General features: G+C 25.9%; 1 protein-coding gene across 1 annotated transcript; it reads right to left on the bottom strand.

The window, feature by feature from the left end:
- Positions 1-1,751: 1,751 nt before the first annotated feature.
- LOC126894298 (UDP-glucosyltransferase 2-like) lies at positions 1,752-19,568 on the bottom strand. Its single transcript, XM_050665215.1, has 7 exons — positions 19,423-19,568; positions 14,978-15,178; positions 10,171-10,433; positions 9,762-10,095; positions 7,149-7,371; positions 6,857-7,076; positions 1,752-2,911 (listed from the first exon to the last, which is right to left on the bottom strand). Exons 2-7 carry the CDS (start codon positions 15,176-15,178, stop codon positions 2,680-2,682), a joined length of 1,473 nt encoding a protein of 490 aa, XP_050521172.1. The 5' UTR covers positions 19,423-19,568; the 3' UTR covers positions 1,752-2,679.
- Positions 19,569-25,053: the final 5,485 nt, after the last annotated feature.

Here is a 25,053-nt window from a genome sequence, read left to right as displayed (position 1 = left end):
TTAATATATAAAATTTAAAAATGAAAATTCTGTCTGTGGTTTTAAAAAAAAACTTGACCATTATACAAATTATTTTACTTAAATTCCGTTTTAACTAAGAATACTATTAAAAAAAATGTAAGCGTTATAAAGTTACCAAAAAAGGATATACTGTAGTTTATTAACTTAATGAAAAACAATAATATCTACAGTGTTCAGAATTTCATTATAGAATATTTTTCTCGAAAATTATTGTATGTATTTAATATTGTAAAATAAATATTTACAATCTGTACAAAAAGTAAATATATTGTGTTTACATAAATTACAATAACGGTAACTAAATACCAGCGATGTCAACCGATGAAAATTTATTTATCTAATGATGTTTTTTATTAAATTTTTTATATTGCTGAACTAATTGGCAAAGTTAGACATTAATTAGTTATAAATTTACTATTTAAGTAATTTTTAGATTAATTAGTTAATTTTAATACATAATAACTTTCTTAGTAACTAGTTGAGTTGAATGTGTAAAATAACTAATCTAACTAGTCTTATCTATCTAATCTAATTTAATCTAATCTAGTTATAGTGTATTAATAATTAATAATGAGTATTTTATGTTTTTGGAATTTTTGATACGGTGCTGAATAATGATATTGTTATCGGAGGGTTTAGCCGTTTATCTATATTATTAATAGTATAGCGACTTGTGATTATTTTAGAACTGCAGAAACGCCGCACACACACGACGACTGTTAAGTATTTAGTCTGCGGCCAGCACAAAATTTTGTTTTCTTTATTTTAAAGAGAAATACATAAATTATATTGTGTCAGTTAGTAAGGAAACAGGTAAATTGTTATAAACAATGAAATCAATAATTTACGTGAAGAGCAAAAGTGATATAAGCTGATTTTGTGTCGTTAATTTTTTCAAAATTACAAAATAGCCATTTTGAAGCTCTTTTCTGACGAAAACTTTAGATGGGTCATCTAAAAGTTAAGATACTTAAAATAATACTTGTCTTACGATACACATACTAAACTATGTATATCGAAAAAAATTGTATTTAGTATAAATTTGCGTAACTTGAAATAAGAATAAAAATTATAATGTTTATGGGGTAATTATAAAAATTTTCATTAAATTAAAGCTTATTTATTTATATACAAAGACAGGGGCTTCATTTCATTTTTTTTTTTTTTTTAATGCATAGTAGTCTGTTACTCAATGCCTACCATGCATTGAAATTGTTGAGAGTAATTATAAAAATTTATTGTGATTTTTATTCACAATATAAGACATTTTATACTTTATTTGTAAAATTACTTTGTTGAGTATTATTTTATTATTATAGCACTAGGCTTTGTTTAGCTGGGGATAAGCCCCAGATTCGGTGCTCTTCGGGCTGTCCTTACAGATAGGCCATTGATTCCCGATAGTACAAGGCTACGCCGGACACAATAAGTGCAGGAAAAGTATTACTCTAGAAGCAGTTTAACAAAAATATAATAGACATTTAATTAATAAAATGAGTAAAATTCAAAAATAGTAATTAGTGAAATGTGTATAGGGTATAAAGTTTACATTTTTTTTACCAAGATCATCACAATATTTTAAAATTTTTACAATTTTAACACTATCTTTGGTATCATTAATATAAATAAAATTGTGTTATGAAGTTAAGGTAATAGATTGAAATGAATACTATAATAAAAAGTTTCAAATAAAAAACCATACATTTAAATTTATATTACAATCTAATACATATCAATACAAATTATCATTAACATTTAATGTAAAAATTGTAGGAAAATGTCCTACCACAAAGTAATAGTTTGTTAGTATGGTTAGGCATACTATAATAATAAATAATTATTAAAATTATTAAATAATTACCTAATAATATGACTCTAAAATAGAGATTAAATAGAGACCAAATAAATTAGCTGCACTCCTAAGGTACCTTTAAATGCCGTGTTATTAGTGCACTTGTATACTTGCATAAAATTTAAACAAAATTGACATGCGCCAACCAAAATAATATCCTACTAAAAACAATGGGCGTGGGCTTAAAAAAAAAAAAATGTTAATAATTCGGTTAAAAATGAACATATTCTAACGTCATTTTCAGGGTACCTTTGGAATGTCTCTAGGCAGGTCTGTAAAAAATTTCAGATATTAAATAAAAAGACGCTGGTGGCAAGAAGCGTTTTTGATCAAATTTTTAAACGCTTACGGTGTTTTAAAACATTTATTATCTTCTTCGCGAATATTTTTTTTAGAATAACGTTATTGAGCTCTTTCATTAAAAAAAAATTTTTGAAAATCGTATGTCGTTTAATAATTTTTTCAGCATCCGCTAATTTTTCAATGTTTTATTATATAATACGATGTTTGAAATAATCACTTGTTTATATAATATGTCTATGTATTTTTACAATATATTATACAAACCGTATTTTCCATTTCTTTAACAGTAAAGGAATAATATTAACACTATTTCAAATAAATCAACTTCTACTCTTAGATTATATAAAAAAGTACGTAAAAAAATAAAAATAATACTATTAATAATTACACTTAATTTAGTAAAACAATTTAAAAAAAAAAAAAAAAAAGAGTAAAATAAAATATAAGTATAGTAATTACACATAACCTTCATTTTGGGAAACAGTTAACATTTAAGTATAGTTTTAATTTTCAATGAAATAACGCAAGACATATACTAATAATAATATAGAAGACAATAATAATGTTACGATATCAAACATATAATATTTGAACCACTCTAAATCAGCAGCATTTTGAAACATTTCGTGTTTATAGAATTTTAAAACATAGTTGGTCCAATAAATAACTAATTGTTTAGGCGTCACGGGTCGATCATTAAATTTATCAAAGAGTTCTAAAGCTTTATTTTTGTACCTAAAAATAATAAATTCAAAGTATTTATAATAATATGACACGATATGCGGAGTTTTTTTAATAATAAAATATAAAAATCATAACGCCGGGTTTACTGTGTAGAATCAAATAAAGTACTATATAATATAATTTTACAAAAGGATCATTATATTAATACGGGTGACAATACTAATGACAATCAGTATTTGATATTAAAAAAAAAAGTAAGTGGATATGTAATGCGGCGTATATAAGTCACAAGTAAATATAGCGAACACAGGTTTACATAGTTGCCGACATTTCTCGCGATGCTTACCTCCTGACATGTCATATCTAGTAGATAAGACATGTCACCGAACAAGACGAACATAGTGTTATCGTCAACGCTGACGATTGCGACGGTGGACATCTGATATTGACGACCAGATTACGTGCTATTTTACGATAGATGAATAGTGTGCTATTAGGGACTGTGTCAAGTATGAAATAATTGTGAAGCTTATTTTTTCAAAAAATTATAAATTTTTACTTAGTAAAATTAGAGTACTTATTAGAAAGCTCAACGTATTAGATTTTTTATATTTTATTTCAATTTTTTATTATACAGAGTAATCCGTTAATCATAAAATAACTGAATTAATCGAAAAAAAATTACAATATTGAAAAAAATAATTGTTATTTTTAGCTACACATATTTTTTGGTTTATCATCTATTAATTACTTTTTAGTATCATCCCTTATAATTTGAAGATGTGTCAACTTTGTTTTTTAAATGGTAAAGTATACAGAGTGTATTACGATGTTATTAACTTTTTATCTACTAATGTTTTGTGTTACTTTTTTTTTTTATTATTTATGCATTCTTAGACTACGTTAAATTCATATTTTTAGTTTAAATGCGAAGCTGAGAAACTATTAATTTTACCACAATGCACGTTTTTTAACTGATTTTAAATTTGGTGATCTATTAAATTTTCCACTGACAAATATTCATATTAAAAAAGTAAATAAGAATTTAAAATATAATCGATCGAAAATTTTATATAGGTCTCTTAACAAATAAATAATTTAGCTTCCATGCAAAGTTGAAAAGTAAAAAACGATATTACAATGGGGTCGCGGCACAGTACTAGCGTGTTATAGTTGGGACAATTATAGATGATATCTGACAGTGATTAAAATCACTATCATAAGAAACGCTTCGATACAAATCTGTAGATAGTGTTTAATTTTAAGAAATTGGTGGATTATTCAAAAGCAAAATTTTAACTTAAAAAGAATAAAGGAAAAATTGCGAAAAATCATTGCATAGGCAACGATTTTTACTGAATCGCCAAACGTTCGTCGCATTTGTTTTTTGATAAAATTGGCAATTTAGGCTGATTCAAATGTCAAAATTAATTTTTTCGACTTAAAAGAAACCAAAAATTGAAGTAAGTTTAACTTTATATTCTTTATCAATTAGATTTATATAATACTCATGGATATTAGTGTACCCCCTTATAAGGTATTTTAAAATAAATTAAAATGCAATACCAAGAATTTTAACACAAAAATAGCATATTTTTTAATATGATAACCATTTTCACTATATCTTGATATGTATATCAATAATATAATAATAGTTTATGCTATACTATTTTCTTGAAAAAGAAGATATTAAAAACCTAAAACCCAGAGAGATACTTAATTTCGCCAGAAAGACAGGACTCTTTGGTCATCTTTAAAGGTGACTTTATGGTTGGTAATGTATTAACACTTTGGTGGTAACACTTAGGTGGGTAAACCGAATCAAGACAATTCGGTATGAGTTGCGCACAATGGACTAACAGGTCTGAGTGCATGGGCATTATGTCCACCTAGATAATAACTAAAACTAAAACTAATATGCTATACTATGAATTACATAAGCTTTATTGTAAGATTAAATAAAAGTGTAAATATTTCCCGAAAATGTTCAAAAATACAGTAGAAAAATTTTAACTTATTTGTAAAAATTGTTGTTTTGAATCCCCGTTTTTTCAGGTCCAGAGTCAAATTTTCAAAAAATATGTATGAAACGAAAAAAGAAAACATTAAGTATTCATGAAAAAAAATTGTATTGATCCATTCATTTTTTGAAAAGTTATAGTAATTTAAAGTTGAAAAAATAAAATATGATATCATGAATTTTAACACCAAAATTGCATGTTTTTTAACTATGGGAACCATTTGCATATATAAGATAAGTCGTCGGGACAAATATTTTTTATAACTTATAGTACGTAACATTAGCTTCAATTTGATATATATTTAAAACTCGGAGTATTTTAAAAAAATAAGTTGAAAAATTTAGTTTTTGTAAAAAAGTTGTTATTTTGTATCCCCCCTTTGTGGCCGGTAAAGAGTCAGATTTTTAAAAAAATTAAATCAAATATTTTATTTATACAGCTTGTATTATTTTATATTTTGTGATAAATGGATTACTCTGTATATGTAAATTATTTAAAGTACATAGACAATGGGTTTTGAAGAAAGATGGGAGACCTAAATAATGTGTGAAACAGATTTATTAGTGGTGTAAAGAATACTGCAATAGAGTATGTTGGTGAAAGTAGGAGTAGAATCTCAGGAAACAAGGAAATGTGGTGGTGGGATGAGGATGTTTAGAAAATCATAGAGTGTAAAAAAACGCAGTTCAAATAATGACAAAAGAGAAAAATGAGAGAAAATTGGAAGGAGTACAAACGATTGTGTGAAGAAGCCAAGTGTGCAGTAAGTAAAGCCAAGTTTAAGAGATATGAGTTGTATGATATGCTAGGTAAAAAGCAATCTACATTAATGTAATTGAGGATATGTATCATGGAACTTGTATTAGGGTAAAAAGTGTAAGTGGAGTAACAGATGATTTTAGGGTGAGAATAGTAGTATATTAAGGTCCTGCTTTAAACCCATACTTATTTTCTATAGTGATGGATGAAATTATTAGAGAATTTCAAGGAGAGGTAGCATGGTGTATGTTGTTCACTGACGATATGATGATAACAAGAGAAAATAGTGAAAAAATAAATCAAAGGCTAGAGGTGAGGAGATCAGTTCTTGAAGGGAAGGAAGTAAGAATAAGTGAAAGTAAGACAGAATATATATAGAGCACTATATTGACAAAAGATAACACGAGGTAGGTGAAATGAGGAGATCAGTGACAATAAGCGAGGACGTCGTGATAGAATGGGTGGAAAATTTTAAGTATTTAGGATCAGTTGTGCAAAAGAACGATAGTATTAACAAGGATGTAAGATACAGGATTAAGTATGGACGGGTGAAGTGGATGGAAACGTTTGGTGTGTTATACGATAAGAGAATTATATTGACAAGAGAATAGAGCAGAGAATGAATGTAGTAGAGATGAGAATACTTAGATGAATGAGTGGAATGATTAGAGAAAAAAAGATAAGGAACGAATATAAAAGTGAGAGTATAGGTGTAGCGTCAATCGTAGATAAGATGAGAGGAAATATACTTAGATGGTTTAGTCATGTTATGTAAAGAGAGGAATCGAAAGCTGTAAGCTGTAAGCTGTAACAGTTATGGAAATGAATGTTGAAGGAAGAAGAGATCTATGATGACCAAAAAAGAGATGGAGGGATGTTATTGAATGCAATATGAAGACGAATGAGATAGGAAATCGTATTAAGTGCAAGTTTAGGATAAGGGTGGCCAACTTCGTGTAGTTGGGATTAAGGCAAAGAAAAAGATGCAAATTATTAAAAATTATTTAGAGGTGTAATTAATTTTTTAATGTTTTTTCCATAATAAGTAATGTAGGGTGAGTGCCAGAAATCTTATTGTGTATAAATAGCTACATACGTTCACAAATTCATTTTTGTTCGATTATGACTTAAAAGCTTTTATAATAATAATTATATTATTAATGATGATTATTATCGCATTATGAGAAATAATTGAAAGAATATTTTTTGCACTAACTTAGGATTTCCAATCATATCCTTAATAGCATTTAGGATTATTAGTTTGTTTAAATTATTGTGGTCCAAGCTTATACTTATACCCTTGTGGACACAATTTGCTATATTCTTAAATTGATCAGTAAATATAGGTATACCAAGAATTGGTACTTTGTTTTGGATTGCTTCATTGACACCTGATAACCCACCATGATAGATGAACAATTTTACATTAGGATGGCCTATAAATAGTTGAAATAAGTATATATTTTTTTAACGTATGTTTTTAATGATAATATAAATAACAAATTTACTCAATATATCCCGTTGAGGAAACCACTTTTTAATCATGACGTTTTTAGGTTGATTTGCCATTTCATCGCTCTCAAACTTCCATAAAATACGTTGAGGTAATTCAGAAAACGCTTCTTTGAATGCTTGTTGCATAGTTTTTGGCAACGTATCCATTTTCACTATTGACCCAAATGAAAAATAAATTACTCCATCAGGCGAATCCTCAATAAATTGTTTTATGTCCTGAATAATTTATAAAAAAATAATGTATTATTAAATTACAACACAAGTTATCATAATTATTTTAGTCTAGACTTATAAAAATCAATAAAATGTTGGGTTTAATCTCCAATATTCACTAATAACTATACTTCAAATAATAATTCGTTGAATACACAAATAATAACCCTCTTATATTAATATAATATACATAAATTATTCAAAAAAAAAAAAAAAAATGTATTTAGGATGACTGCATAGACGCAACAAGAATAAAAATTTTAAGAGTGCGAATTTTATTTTTACCCAACCCTAAAAATAATATAATACCACCTTGATCAAAAAGTTCCCGGAATAACCATCGTTTGGCGCTCCCATTGTTCCGATTTGAGTTCTGTTTTTTTCATTAAGTTGGTACATCTGTTGTTAATATTTCCTCTAAATTTTAGCGCCATAGCTTGACATTTGCAAAAGTTACGTAGCCAAGAGTACATCTATCTCTTTGTGTGTTGGCGATTTTTTACAATTTTAGAAATGGATTTAAATTTGCAACAACGAACTTGTATTAAATTTTGTATAAAAAACGGATTTAATGGTGCGCGAACGTTGGAAATGTTGGAAAAGTGTTTTGGCAAAGATTCTCTAAAGAAAACGGTCGTTTATCAGTGGCACGAGCGGTTTAAAAGTGGTCGTGAATCAGTCATAGATGATGAACGCAGCGGCAGACCATCGGCATCGAAAACCGACGAAAACACTGAAAAAGTAAAAGAAATGTTGGTCAATAACCGCAAATTAACCATCAGAGAAATAGCGGAGGACTTGAGCATTGCCTATGGATCCGTCCAAGACATTTTGGTTAATGATTTGAGTTTCCGTCGTGTAGCAGCAAAGTTGGTGCCAAAAGACCTCAATTTCATGCAAAAAAGAGACCGTGTTGACGTCGCAAAATACATGATTTGCGAGGCTGAATCCGATACCACATTCATCAAAAGGATCATTACTGGAGACGAGGCGTGGGTTTATGAGTATGACACACAATCAAGACATCAGGCAAGTGAATGGCGTTCACCAAATGAGCCGAGACCAAAAAAACCACGTCGTTTTCAGTCAAAAAAGAAGGCTATGCTTACGGTTTTCATGGATTACAACGGTGTAGTACATCATGAATTTTTGCCAAAAGACCAGACAGTAAACAAAGAATATTATTTGGGCGTTATGAGACGTTTGCGTGAAGCAAATTGCCGAAAGAGACCAGAATTGTGGGCAGAAAACTCGTGGATTTTGCATCATGATAACGCACCGTCACATAGTGCCATCATTATTCGTAATTTTTTGACGAAAAATGCAACAAATACTATCCAACAGCCACCGAATTCACCTGATTTGGCTCCCTGTGACTTCTTTCTATTCAATCGAGTTAAAAAACCATTACGGGGAACGCGATTCAGCAGCCGAGAGGAAGTAATGGAAAAATCGCAGGAAGCACTGATGGACATACCAAAAACCGAGTATAAAAAATGTTTCGAGGATTGGATCAAGCGCTGGCATATGTGTGTTGCAGTCGATGGGGATTACTTTGAAGGGGACAATATAGATTTAGATGAATAAACTTGTATTTTTAATTTTCTGAATAAATTCCGGGAACTTTTTGATCAAGGTGGTATTACAATATATCCATAAAATATTCTACATTTCTGGGAACTGATTCTTCAACTGGAGAGCTAAATTCCTCACTATACCTATTAATTACATTTATGGCTAATAAAAACAAAGGTTTCCATTTCCTATTTATAAATCTAAATCCTAGTTATTATTTTTAATGAAACTAGGGTAACTGGTTCAGTTACTGAACACCCACCAATAAGTGAACATCATTGGTATTACTTAAAAATGTTAACTCTCAAAAATTGAGGTTGTATAATTTAGGTAATTTGTAATGATTAACTGTAATAGCAAAATTTAAAACACATACGTTGACATTTTTGCAGGCTATTCAAAAAATAAGGTAACAGTTCAATTGTCACAAACAGTGAAAACAATAGAATCCTTTTTTTGTTACTCATTGAAGACTCTATAATGTTATGAACAATTACAATTTCATTAATAACAGGACTTCTCATACTTTTAATTTAAATCAATCTAGTATTTTATATCGAAAAAAGTATTAAAACTTAGAAGAAGATAAAATTATTAGTTTTATATCTAGATATTAAAGTTAATTTGTAATAATAAATCCGTAATATAATTTTAAAGTTCAATATATCCTTAATTGTTCGAAAACTAGACGAGTTATCCTATACGAGAAAACTAGATTTGATTGCAGATAAAAATATATTTTTTTTTTATTTGCTATAAAAATAATGATTTTCATATGATTTGTTATTATATTTTTAATTATAGATAATTTTTATTACCTCCGGTAAAGGTTTGGGCTGGGATACGTGGATCCCCCCAATTTGTATTAAATTTGGAATCATTGGTCTAGATGTTTCAAATGTAAAATAGCTGTTGATGAACATTAAAACAGTTGTGCTTTTAAACAAGGAACTTGCATCTGGTGCGTTTTTACCAAAGTAAGTTTTTCCTATGGTAGTTGCTTTTCTGTCTAACCACCAATAATAAATATTCACATACATCTTATTAAAAAAATTTTCTAGTCTTTGACAAAAACTTGTAGGCAGTGCCATAGGTATATTCGGCGATGCTATATATGAAGGGTTTAGTGGATTTACCAACAATGAATGCAACCTTCAAATAAAAAAAATAACTAATAGAAACTAATAAAATAACCAAACATATTAATTTACATAAGGATATTGATACCTAGCATTCATTGCGTCTGAGGTCACATAAATCATCGGTACTTGGAGTTTATACGCTATGTAGGAATAACAAGTAGATGCTAAAAAATGACCAATAACCAAATCAAATTTATGATTTTCCAGTGTCTTCCAAAAATCTTTTGATTTGTATAAATTTTCGCATGATTTTAGATGTGCAGCGTTTAAATAACTATAACCGTTATCATCAGCAACGAGATTATAATTTATTGCCTCAATTTTATTCATGTACGAAGACGAGTCTATCTGTAAAATTTTGTAATTTATTTATTTTTTTAATACATATTTATATTATGAATTGGCTATTATTGTATAATTAATAGTTAAATACAAAACTACCTTGTTATTAAATTTAAGTCAAAGAAAAGTATTTGTTATTAATTACTCATATAAGTATTATTATAATTAATAGGTTTTAAAACTTTACTTATAGTGTAAGAATTATGTTTGTAAAACAGCCTTTTTAAGCATACATATTAATTAAAGAATTTATGGTTATCAAAAATATTTTTTAAAAATTGTTATATTAAATTTTATTAAAGAAATCTAAATTTAATTAAAATTTATTCTTTCCTATTTTAGTATTTGGAAGAAAATGCTTTCAAAAACTAAAATAGTTTTAATTATACTTTAATAATACATAAATTAAAGAAACCTAGCACTTGACTACGCAGAATAATTGGGATAAGTATAAATTATATCTGAAAGAGGATAAAATTATATAAATATTCTTTAATGTAAATCTATATATAGTATTTTTTTTTTAGGGATTTAACACAAAAATCATATTTAATTGTTTTTTGTATAAAAAGTGGTCAAATGAGGTTTATTACCTCCCTTCCTATATGAATATATAATTTTACCTAAGACATAGACAATCATATTTCAAAACCTTATATATTTATAAAAAAATTATTTTGATTCAATCATTTTTAAAAAAACTTATTGCAATTTTAAGGAAAAATAATTTATTGATATCAAAAATCGTATTTCTTGCATGGATTTACCCATTTAAAAATTATGAGAGAAATTCTTTAGATTTTTGAAAGAGATGGCTTTAACTAGATACGACATTCATGTTTTGTTGATGACATTGTGATTTTTTGATAAATTATTAAGCATAATTGGTACAGTGAGACCTGAGAAAAAGTGGCGACAAACACAAAAAAATAGTGAATAAACAATTATTGTAGTAATATTAATACTTTCTTAGATTTACATCGAAGCTAATAAAATGTTGGTTTTACTTAAAAATATACAGAGGCCCACCACTCACTGACAACTTAAATAACTTTTGATCCAGTTAATATTTTTAGCTGATTTTTTTTTTTTTAATAATAGTTATACGTTAGGTCTATAGCTATATCTCAATAATTATTTTTTTTACATTTCATTAAAAATATTAATTATTTTTAAATTTTAAATAAAAAGTAAAAAAAAACCTAAGATAGCTATTTTGTAGAGTAGAATTTAAGAAAAATTTTAGTAAAAACATATCTTATTAATATTCAGTAGTAAATATTCTGTAGCGTTTTGAAGTTTGTGAAAATTTGAATTTTCATGTATTATTTTACGGTATTAAACATTGAAATACGTATTGAGAAAATGACAGAAGAAAACGCTATATTTTCAATATAGTTTTGAATGAGAGTGATAAGTAATAATTGCCTTATCTAATTTCTTATCATGGTATTAATGCCATGTTTGTAATGAATACACATTATCATCATATGTATACACAGTAATCATGAAAAGATACTACATTAAAAAAAAAAATTTCCGAAATTACTTTTATTTTGTAATTAATATACTATATTATGATAAAGGAAACTTCTTGTATAGTATACACAGTAGAACAGATCTAACTAACAACTCATATAACTTAAAAAAAGGAAAAAAATTAAAGTTTAAAGTTAAAATTTATATTCTATATCAATTAAATTATATAATATTCATGATAGTCATTGTAAGATATTTTAAAATTCAATACCCAGAATTTGAACACAAAAATAGCATATTTTTGAATACGGTACCCTTTTTTACCAAAAAGAAAATATTTATTTCGAATTTTATTTTTTTTATAGTAAAGTATATTACATAAATTTTAATTTAAGATTAAATAAAAGTGTCAATATTTCCGGAATATTTTTAAAAATTAAATTGAAAAAGCTAAACTTGTGTGCAAAAATTGCTCTTTTGAATCTCCCCTGTGGACGGTTTAGTCAGATTTTCAAATAAATTATATTATTATTATTAAATAAAAGTAAAATGTCTAAAGTTTCAATATAAAAATCAATTATTTTAATTTATTCATTTTTCAAAAAGTTATGGCAGTTTTAAGTTCAAAAAACATCACGATAGAAGTTGCACATAGAAGATGACGAGACAAATTTTTTTTTCAGTTTATAATGCGTAATATAAACTTTAATTTGACGTATGTTTAAAAGATGCAGTATTTCCGGAACATTTTCAAAAGTTAAATTGAAAAAGTTCTACTTTTTATACGTATGTTTCAAGTTTTAAGCCCCGCCTGTAAAAATAAAAATGATCCAATATAAAAAAAAGTATGTCAAATAAAAGAAGTAAACATAAAGTGTTTATAAAAAAAAAATTGTGTTGATACATACATTTTTCAAAAAGTTTTAGCACCTTAAACTTGAAAACATAAAATCGAAAATCAAAAATTTTAATACAAAAATAGCATGATTTTAGCTACGGCAGCTATTTGCACATAAAAGATAAGTCGTCGGGACAAATTTTTTTTTTGATTTTATAGTACATGACATAAGCTTTAATTCGATGTATGTTAAAAGGACGCAGTATTTCCGGAACATTTTCAAAAGTTAAGTTGATAAAGTTAGTTTTTGTAATAAAGTTGCTATTTTAAATCCTCCCTGTGAGGATTGTTAACACTGAAAAGTCAGTGCACGTAAATTTCACGTTACGTAAAACATGTGATATTCCAATATTTCTGAATCAACAAAAAATCCCACAGAGAGATTTGGCTAAATATCTGGGAATGCACCTTGACTGCCGCCTCTACTGGATACATCATGTATGCCAGAAAAGATTGCATATAAAGGATAAAATGCGCGGACTCTATTGGTTAGATGGAAAACACTATGAGCTATCACTAGAGAACAAACGTCTGTTATACGTAGCGTTCATAAAATCTGTCTGAACTTTTGGTATTCAGTTGTGGGGTTGTGCCAGTAAATCCAACATAGATGTTGTACAACGTTGTCAAAATATCGCAATTCGTACAACCGTCGCGGCTTACAATTTCGATAGAAATTATGTAATTCATCGAGATATGATGTTACCAACCGTAGCAGATGAAGTCACTCGGTTTGCATGTAATCATATAATAAGGTTGGAAAATCATGAAAATATAAGGGCAATTCAACTATAGGACAATTCCAATGACCTAAGACGTTTAAAACGCGTCAAGCCTTATGACTTGGTTTAAATTTATAAATATTTATTTTACAATTTAAATATTATTTAGTATTATTAGACTAAGTTAGGGACCACTTCACTGGAAGTGTAAGTTCCATTTATATTGTAATAGTATATATATATTAATTAGTAAAATCGTATATTTATAATTTTGATAATCCATTGATTGTATTGATTAAGATTTATGATCGTCTCAATAAAAAGTACCGTAGAGTAATTAAAAAAATAATCTCCCTTGTAAGCAGGTTAAGTGTTAGATTTTCAAAAAAAAAAATTATATCAAATGAAAGGGAAATATCTAAGGTTTCAATATAAGAAAAATTATGTTGATTTGTTAATTTTTGAAAAAGGTGTAGTAGTTATAAGAAAAAAAAGTGAAAAAAATTAACAAAATTTATCGATTTTAAAAATTGTAATTTTTTTGGAGATTTCCCCCATTTACGGGGAACGCAGTAAATTTTTTCAATTTTTAAGGGTAATGTCTTCAACTAGATACGATTTTTGATCTTTTTACATATTGTTTATCAAAATCCGTCCAGTGAGTGCTGTGAAAAAGTGGCAACAGACAAAAAAAAAAACACAGCTAAAACTATAGAAACATTGTCTAAAACATGATGAGCTTTTAATTAAATAAGTTTAGATATCATAAATTTAAACGTGAATAATAGTGAATAAATGCATTTATTACCAAATCTCCTAACAAAGAATATCCTATTATAATATATTTACAATGATAGAATCACGCAAATTAATAATTGTTATCATTTTTAACTTGGCTAACCATGCAACACTCGTAGTTGACATACGATAATGTTTCTAACTTTTGTAAAAAAGATTAAAGATAATATACATTCCTGTATCAATCCCTTTAAACTTTATTATTATCCATGGAAAAGAAATCGCTTACTGTTACAAGTAAATAACGTAATAAGTGTTTACTTCTGTACTTTACATGATAAGGACTAACATTTGATACCATAGGAAAATTGTATAAAAAATCAAAATTTAACAAACTTCAAAATACTGTATAAACGTAACTACTGAATTAAAATAAGAGTATTTGGTACCAAATTTTTTTTTTTAAACTTATCTACAGAATGATCTTCAAATCTTAAAAAAAAATTATTTTTAAAATATTTATTGTAATTGCGAAAAATAACATAAAGCATATTTTAATTAAAAATCTATATTGTAAAAATTGATTGAAAAAAAAAAAGTACAAAATGTTATGTAGATCATAGGTTATATGAGTTGTTAGTTAGATCTGTTCCATTCTGTATACTTAGTGAATAATATGTATATTATACACTTAATTTTATAATTATATTTACCTCTGTGTAATTATAAATTTTTTTTTTTTTTAAAAATGGAGTTATAGCGGTTACATTATGACCACTTGAAACCAGTGTTTGTAAAATAGAATCTATAACGTTCCAGTGACTTTGACCAAATAATGGCAAAACAGACAATATTTCAGCACTGTGAACAAAAGTTATTACTCCAAAATATACTAATGAGCCAATCAATTTCATCTGAAATACATGTTTGATTATATTAGCACATTTGGACTTATTTAAATTTAAATTTGAAAGAGATATTTATTAAGCTATAATAATACTTACCTTGTCCACAAAATTAGTAACATTACTTCTCTACAATTGTTAAATAAGCTCTTAAAGTTAATTTAACATTTTAACGTTTATGAATAATTAATTACACCTTTCATTGTGTAATTTAAAATTTTTTATTATTATGTGATGTCATTTTTAAAACAGCCCAGGAGGGTCGCGGCACAGTGGTGACGTGGCATAGTTGGATCAAGTATAACGATATCTGACAGTAATTAAAATCACTATAAAAAAAACGCTTCCATGAAAATCTTTAGATAGTGTTTAATTTTAAAAAATTGGTGGATTATTCCAACAGCTACATGATCTGCTAGTTCCTTATTAATATCTTGATTAAAATAAAGTATGTCGAATGAAAAAGGGATATAAATATTATTTCTCATAAAAAATGTGTGTTGATCCATACACTTTTCAATATGTTATAGTATTATAAAGTAAAAAATGAAAAAAATAAAATTGAGAATTTTCACACAATAATAGCATTCGGAAGCCATTTTCACCGTGAAGACAAAATAAAGTCCGAATTTTTTCCATAATAAAGTACATTACATTAGCTTTAATTTAAGATATATATAAAAATGTCAGACTTTTCGGAAAACTTTTAAAAAGTTAAGTTAAAAATGTTAATTTTTTGTGAAAAAGTTGTCGTTTTAAATCCCGATCTGTGGGCAGATAAAGAGTCAAATTTATAAAAAAAATATATCAAATAATAGTTAAAGACATTATACATCTATAATAAAAAATTTAATTGATTTGGTCATTTTTTTCAAAAGTTATGGCAGTTTTAAGTAAAAAAAATTTTAAAAATGTCAGAAATTAGCGATTTTTAAATTTATAATTTTTTTGGGAATTTCCCCCATTTAATTGGGGACGAGGGAAATTTTTTCAATTTTTGAGGGTAATGTCTTCGTTTAGATATGATTTGTGATCTCTTAACGTATCGTTGAAAGAAGTCGGTAGGGTTTAGTGAGAGCTGAGAAAAAGTGGTAACAGACACCAAAAAAAAAAAAAAAACTTTATAGTAAAATTAACAACTTCTTAGCTTCACATCGAAGCTAAAATCGTGAGGTAAATACGTTTAAAGTAAAACATTGAAGTTTTTGTAGATGTTACCAGTTGAATAATATTAAAAAATTGCTACCGCGGAGAAGTTTACTGAAGAATAATCTTATAATAAACACTTATGAGAACATATATATATATATATATATACATAAATAAACTATGTCAATATTATTAATTATAAATAGATATTGGCCGACGAACTTCTCTTGGTTATCTTTATAGTACAACAAATGTAATATGCCTATTTTATCTTTCAATGAATATTAGAAAGGTCATATAATACACAGGACTTATCTAGTCCAACACTGTAGACGTATACATGGCATTCAGTGTCATACAATCCGGCTGCTCACATGTTGAAATTTTAAAGTTAATAATTTAACAACATAATGATTCCTTCAAGGAAACAGATAATTAATTATTATAATTATTTATAGTCATGCAAGATGGATATATTTTTGGAAAAGTTTTTAATTTGAAATAATTTTTTTATTGCTCAACGTTTTACCTTAGGACTTCAAAAACGTGTTTTATTTTTCAACTAGAAAATTAATGATGAATTGCTGCAACTTCCAATAATAACATTAAAAAATATGGGACTTAGCACCGGGTTTCCACTAAATTGAGGGCTCTAGACATGTCAGCATGTTATTTTTGTTTGCTTTATTTTTTTTTAATTTAATAATAAAATCATTGAAACTGAATAACTTTTAATATTATTTTGTGATTCTACACGAGTAATTACGATTATTTTAGTTAATCCTTGTATGTATCTTTTTCATTATTGGAATGACAAGGAATAAATAAAGTTTTTACCAGCTTTAATTTTATATTAAAATAAAGTAATAAAAATACTAGTATAACTTATTGAAAAATATATAGATAATTGTAACATACTAGATATAATTTAAATTTTTTAACATGACTATACTACTGAAAATCTTTTATTACATATATGTATTAAAAGCATATAAAAAAAACAAAAAAATTGTTAATTATTGGGCTGTTAATTTTTATTTAATAAGTTAAATGCAATACTTTTTATTAGGACCCAATAATTGCTCTTATAAAGTTTAACTAATACAGGTAATTTTTTAACGCTAGCCACTCGATTTCTCTTGAAATAATAATTATGTTAAAAAAATTATTTTTATTTTTTTTTTTGGTTTCATATATTTATTAATTCATCAGTTATTAATAACTGTTTTAATTTATACCTTAAACTTTATAAGGGTGTCATATTTATTTTTTTTAAATGGTAACATACATATTTATTTAGGTTATAAAATAAAAAATGAACTAATTAAGACAATGAATGGTCGATAACAACTTTTAGATCATTATTTCGGAAGTTATTGCCATTTTTAAATATTAACTGGAAGGTAAGACGTAAGTACAATAATATTTATCATTATACATTTCTCGACCGCATCTTCTCACTTGCCTATGTATAAAAATATTACAGGTTAGTAAGACTCGTATAAGTACTGGTATAAAAGTTGTTGTTATTAACCAAATTTTCAAAAATATATATATACAGGGTGTTCAGTAAGTCAGGAAACGGGTTTCTATTGTTCTCATTGTTACAGACAATGAGAACAATAGAAACCCGTTTCCTGACTTACTGAACACCCTGTATATACTGAAAGGTATCAAAGGTATTTATCAAAAAAATTTAATTGATTCTTCCATTTTTCAAAAAAACACCTAATATTTGTTTTTAGAATATGAATACAAATTCTAAATTCTTAAGTAAGTTACCAGAAATTTGGAAAGAAAACAAAAATTATATTTTGGGACTGAATTGAGTCAAACAATTAGCCATAACAAATGACCATACAGAAGAATCGTTGAACTTGGAGTCTCAATGCGAATAACAGGGCACCTAGTGAACCGTCCACTAGCAAAAATACAGCAATATCAACAAATCCAGACTAGGAGTCACAAGATCAACTGGGAGCAGTAGTTGACAAATTTAAAAGGAACCGGACAATTATGGAGGGGCAGAAGAACTTACCAAAAAAAGTGGGTCACGTAAGGGAAAGGGACCCGGGAAACCGTCTACCTCTATCACGGCCATAGCTGAGAGGATCCTCTTCACAGATCCAAAGGTAAATGTGGAGAGCAAATAAATGGAACGGTTGCCACCTGAGGATGACGAGGGAACCTCACCTGAAGGGAGGGTTGTGTGATACTGGGTCTGTTTCAAATACCTGTCAACAACACGTTCACATCCAGTCAACGTGTTTTTAAAGTGTCAACTTCAGTTTCCTGAATGGCTGATAATAAAATTCAATTCACGCAAATAAACCTGCATCATAGTAAGGGTACTAGTAGTCTACAACTAAGGACTCTAACTGAGAAGCATACAACACTCATACAAATAACAATGTTCATTATTAAAATGTTAATCTTGTTCAAATTTTATAAATTAAAAATTTTTTGTTAAAAAAAAAAATTCAATTGTATATGGATATGTGAAATTGTATATATGTTGATATACCAAATAATACTAATGTCAGGTATTGTATAATAATATATAGATAAGTATTCAAAACACATTTATAAAATTTTTATTTATAAAATATTATTAATTGAGTACCATTAAAGACTAAAATTGATTAATAATAAAAAAAATTCATATTTTTATTTGAAGTATAAAAAAAATTATTCATTATTAAAATAATTGTAAACATTTATTATACAAACTTAAATTTGGTGTGCTAACCAAATGAAAGAAAAACTTTTTACGATTATAACAAAATCATCAGTTTTAAAATATAATGAATATTAATTGTATTACACTCAAAATTATTTATACTTTTGGCAAAATGTCAAAATTTTAGTCAATTAATCGACTATAATTAATTTCTTTATTACAATTATTAATTCAAACTTTTTATCATTTTTTTTTACGTCGTCCTAATACCCATAGTATGAAAATATATTTTAGTGCGCTAGTATAGTAATTATATTATGCGTAATGAATTAAATAAACAATAATATATGTTATAAAATATTATTAAAAATAATGGAACAATTAACACACAAAATATTCAAATTAGTAATGTAATATTATTTACCTTAATTTTTTTTTCGATAGATCGTAATTCGTTTTGTATGTACTATTATGTTTTTTCAAGTCTTGTTTAAAACATTTTAGTTAAAAAACGAACAGTATAATTTACATAGTAAAAAATAATAATCGATTACATTGAGTACGTATTAATTTTTTTATTAGAGATAAATAAACCCCACCCAATAATAATTATTATTAATTACAACGTATTACGTTATAATAAACGATTTTATCATAATTTAGTAATATTATTATGTAATTACAAAATAATGATTATTTTAAAATATTTGTTGAGTCTTTTTTTAAAATAGATTTTTAATAATTTAGTAAACCGAAAGTCCACAGCAATAAACTTTCAGTAGAGCCAAAAACCGTATTTATAAACTCATGAAATATTTGTATGTTCAATCCTTGAACATAAAAAGTAATTTATAATAAATTTAACTGATAGATTGATAAAATTATGTAACAAAAAAAAACCAATAAAAAAATTGTAGATAAATTTTATTTTTGGATTAATTAAAATATTCGTGATAAATAAATTATTCTTTGCGTATAAACACATTATGATAAAATGATTACCTTCTATGTTTCGCATCAAATATAAAAATTCTAATTGGTAAGGTATAAATAGAGGATCTAGCTAAAAGTATAAACTTACTTTTTATTTATTGAGAAATATAGTTACTTCAAAATACTACATTTTTTTTTATGAAGCCCTTGTTTCTAATATTAAAACTTGACTTAATTTTATATAGAAATCTGGTGCTATCTAGCTGTAATATTTCTAAACATAACGCATTTGAGCTATTTTCAGAAAATGTAAATTAATAAGTATATTATTATATAATATAATAAATGTATATCATTTATATAACATGCATACGTTTCTTATTTTGCTATTATTTATTTTTAAAAAATTAAAAATATTAATTATATATATAGAGTGCCTTTCCACGACTTACTAATTTTAATATTAATTTATAGTCAATCTAGTAAACCATGATGGGACTATATATATTCTAGTATGTTTTTAGCTTAGTTTTTATTAAACTTATTTATCTTAAAACTACTATAACTTTTTTAAAAATATTTTTTTTTGTTTAATTGCCTTAGGTATTTTCCATTCATTTGGTATAAATTTTTTATATATCTGACCTTATACCTGCCCACAGTAATAGATAAAAACAACTTTTTAAACTTAATTTTTAAAAATGTTACGGAAATTCTCCGAGCTTCAAATGTATGTTAAAATAAAGCTTGATACAAAGAATAAGTTAAAGACAAAAAATTTGATCCGACGACTTGTCTTCTGTATGTAAACGGTCCCCGAAGTTAGACAAACATATTATTTTAGTATAAAAATCACTGTTTTTCGGTATTTATATTACTTAAATTTATCATACATTTTTTGCATTATTACTGAAATAAATGATCTCAATAAATCATAACAATCATTTCTATAAAATTCTGATTGTTTATATAGATGCTACAATTGAAATTCAGAACTATAATCCGTTATATCTTATAGTATTCTATGACCTACTGATCATATAGAAATATTATTTCTATTTATATTTATTAATAAGAACCGCTGAATCTGAAAATCTAAAAAAATAAATAACACTACGTGTATAATGTACATAGATTGTATCTATTCGTAGTGTACAAATGTATAGGTATAAATTAATATTACTACACTAAAACATGTTTTACAATAAAATTGATAAAACTCATGCTATCTCTATTTTCGGTTTCCCCTACAATAGGCTGGTTAGATTCTAAAATCGGCACAATAATACGACAAAAATTTTTACACATATAGTATACTTCCAATATGAATATACTACTTTCAATTAGACATATAACGTTTGTCAGTAAAAATATTTTATTTTGTTTAAAGTTCTATATAAAATACATTTTTTTAATACAAAATAGATTATTATTAAACAAAAAAGACACTTTTTTAACAAATTTAAAAATTAAATAACTACCGATGAACCTTTTAATATATTTTTGATGACTTAATGATACTATTAGTTTATCAATATTCAGTATGTAATGATTCTGTTCAATCTTTCATTGCGCTATTTTAATTTTTTTTATTTTAATATTTCCAATACGAAATTATGCGAGAAAATATTGATAATCACTATTAATAAATTACTTAAATTTTTAATATAACCATTTAAAAGTAATATTATTATGTGGTATTGAAATTATTTATTATTATAATATTTTGCTTCTTAATATTATTCTTATTTTATACGATTAATAACACATTATAAAGCAAGAATTCTTTAAGAAATATTTGGAAAATTATTTAAACTTATATTAGCGGAAATCTATCTTTCTAATAAGAGAGAGAGAGAGAGGTCATTTTGACAGAAAACGGCGACGCCTCTAATCTCTGCGAAAATGCAGAGATTAATGAGATTAACAGAGTATGTGTTAAGTGTGGATGATTGTAACAATTTTACAATGTAACATTGTGTTCCGAAAAATCCAAGGTTTTTTAAGCATTTTTTTTTTTGTTTTTATGGCTTTTGAATTAAATATTTTTTAATATTAAGTTAATAATATTTTTAATAAAGTTTTAATTTTAAACAATATAGTGATAAATTTTTATTAAATTAATGTCTGATAATGCCTGCGTTTTTATTTTTAGTGAATAAAAATACTCAGTGAACACACCTAAGGGTTAGAATGATAAATCCACCTTATGAAAAAAATAAATAGAAATAACATATTATTCGAGGCGCCGGAACTATTTTTTATTTGGAGGTATAAAAATGACTAAAATTAGGTCCTCTTGATTGTTATTATGTTAAAAATGCTGTTAAAGTTTTTAGTGATCATATGTTTAAAAAAAATCCGGTGGTATATAAACTTTACCTTTAATAATGCATATTATTATTTGCTATAATATTAATAACAATGTTTAAAATATCAAAAATAAAAAATTTGCATTCGTCATTTAGGACGTTTTAAACAGGTTTTTTTTAACAACAATAATTATTAATACAATGATTATTGATAATATACTAAAATATAGTTAATAGGATTAATTGCAAATTTTTTTTTTATTGTTATAATTTTAAGCAAACTTCATTAAAATAACATAAAACGACTACATTAAAATTTAAAAGTATATAAATGAAATACTGAAAAAAACCCTAATTTAATCTTTGGCAAAATTTGATTGCAATTTTACTTTGGTCAGTAAAATTTGCCTAGTAACAATCTATAATAAAATAATAATAAAAATAAACTATGGAATAATCACAAAATCTAAAATCTATAGTAAACGATTATTTTTTTGATAAAATTTTTTTTTAACTTAACAATATTTATCAGCAATAATTTCCTTTTAAGTATAATCTTATTGTTTAATTTAGAGGGGAACATACATTTGCCCTTTTGTGTTTTGATTACAGGAGCTACTTGCCCCTTCCTACTGATTCTGGCATCTCTGCAGGTTATTGCATTGCACCCGTCAATTACGCAATAATAGTATAATAAAAGCCCTGTTATTGTAGTTTTTTAAATACAATTTGAATTTCAAATTAATTTTATTCTTAAATTAAGTGATAATATCATATTGTATTTGTAGAAGTCAATTTTCTACCGTATGAATCTGAATAACAATATAGAGATCATATCTTTCGTTAATCTACACTGTTTTTTCCCTATGAATAATATTTTAACATAAAATACTGATTTGAGTTGTTTTTTTGTAAGCTTACAATGAAATGTTATAACTATTGTTCAGGAGTAGTGTCGTACATTTTAACAAACTATACTAACAACGCAAAAGTGTAAGTAAAGTGATTAATATTTAATTTTGAACACAAAACTTCATAAGATTCTATCGAGAATAATTAAAAAAATCATAATTTATGTTACAAATTTAATGTAGATAGGGTTGAGAAGAAAACAATTTAAGTAATAATAATTATCCAACTTAAATGATAATTCTCTAAAAACCATAAATTGTTTAAAATGCATATATATATATATATATCAAAAAAATTATAAGAATATTATATAATTCATATTTTAATAAAATATATTTTAGTTGTTTTTAAAAAATTCCATAAAATTATTTGTTTAGTTTTGACATCATTAAATTTCTAAGGAAATTATGAAATTACATTTTTTATGAAAATTTTGATCATAATATGAATTTTCAAAATATGTAATATATCTTAGTGTACTACTTGCGTTGCCTATTGCTGAATTTTAGTTTCAACAAAATATTCTAGTCTTACTTATATTATTTCATGAAATTTCAAAACTATTTATGGCTTTTGCTAATGGAAGCAAAACTGTACTTACATATTAGATAAATGTTACATCAGATAACTAAGTAGCTTATAATATGCAATGTAATTCATTTAATTAAGATATGTTTATGCGTATTTAAAATATAGTGCTGACAGATGACAGTTTGAAAAGGTACGAAATGATATTTATGAAATCAACTATTTGTCAAAAGATCATTAAACATTTTTTTATTAGGTATTTTCGATAAGTGTCATTGTACCCACATCCTCAATTCATGATGGAATGTTGATAGTTCATCAATTATTATATTTAACGCAATATTTTATAAAACTAAAACTGTAGGACATTATAATGTCCTAATATTAATTATAATTACATTATTTTAAATCGATCAAGATCATATTAAATATTTGATTGGCACGTTATACTATTATTTATTAAAGAGAAAAATTTACTGTTATCACTCATTTACTTGTATATAGGTTAGTCTAACGCAGGCAATCTAATTTGTAATATTAAACGTAATTGAATTGCAAAATTTCAGAAAAGTAAATTCTAAATTACTTATTATGATATAGTAATAAGATACATTATCCAGGAGACAATGGTTTAGAACCACTGTTGATAAGTATATGCTTGTGATTTAAGTACCATACATAAATATTGAATTTTAAAATTTTTTTTATTTTAAACTTTGATTAAAAAAATTAAACATGTTTTTAAAATGTTATAGTATTTTCTAAAAATTATGGGATTTTGCAGTTGAGTGACGAAAATAATTTTATTTCAATGGTTTCCTATATTAAACATGTTTTATTTTTAATAATATTATTGAATCTAATCAAATTTGTTTTATTCAAACAATTGTATTTCAAAAGCTATTGAAAATTCAAATGTATATTTCAATAGGCTCAATATTTCCTTTAAATCTAAAATTGTTAACGTTTAATGGTATTTTGTTTATGTTTCAACCCTAGTGTCTTTCTATTTTTACATCCGTTTATCGGATCCGCCACAACTAAACATACTTATATTTGTAACAATATCGATTTCTATGTTTTCATTGCTTTTTAAAACTTATATTCAATAATTTTTATAATGCGATTTTTAGATTTTAGTATAAATATTATTTTTGATACTAGTTAACGTTTAAACAAAATTAGGTCATAGATTTCTGTATGAAAAAAATCATATGTATTAAAAAACCAAGTTCTCTCAGACAGTATGATCCGCCCTTGTAAATAATAAATGGTGGTGGTGGTGGTGGTGTATTTGCAACGCGCAGGCTGATAGTACCCAGCAGGAGAACGGGTGGAGGTGATGATTGGTCGCGGCGGTGACTCGAAGG

The sequence above is a fragment of the Daktulosphaira vitifoliae genome, unplaced genomic scaffold (genome assembly GCF_025091365.1).
Source record: "Daktulosphaira vitifoliae isolate Bord-2020 unplaced genomic scaffold, ASM2509136v1 Scaffold_1, whole genome shotgun sequence".
Taxonomy (NCBI): Eukaryota; Metazoa; Arthropoda; class Insecta; order Hemiptera; family Phylloxeridae; genus Daktulosphaira; species Daktulosphaira vitifoliae.
Note: the sequence above shows the minus strand (reverse complement) of the source record. Positions and strands in the feature narration are given on the sequence as shown.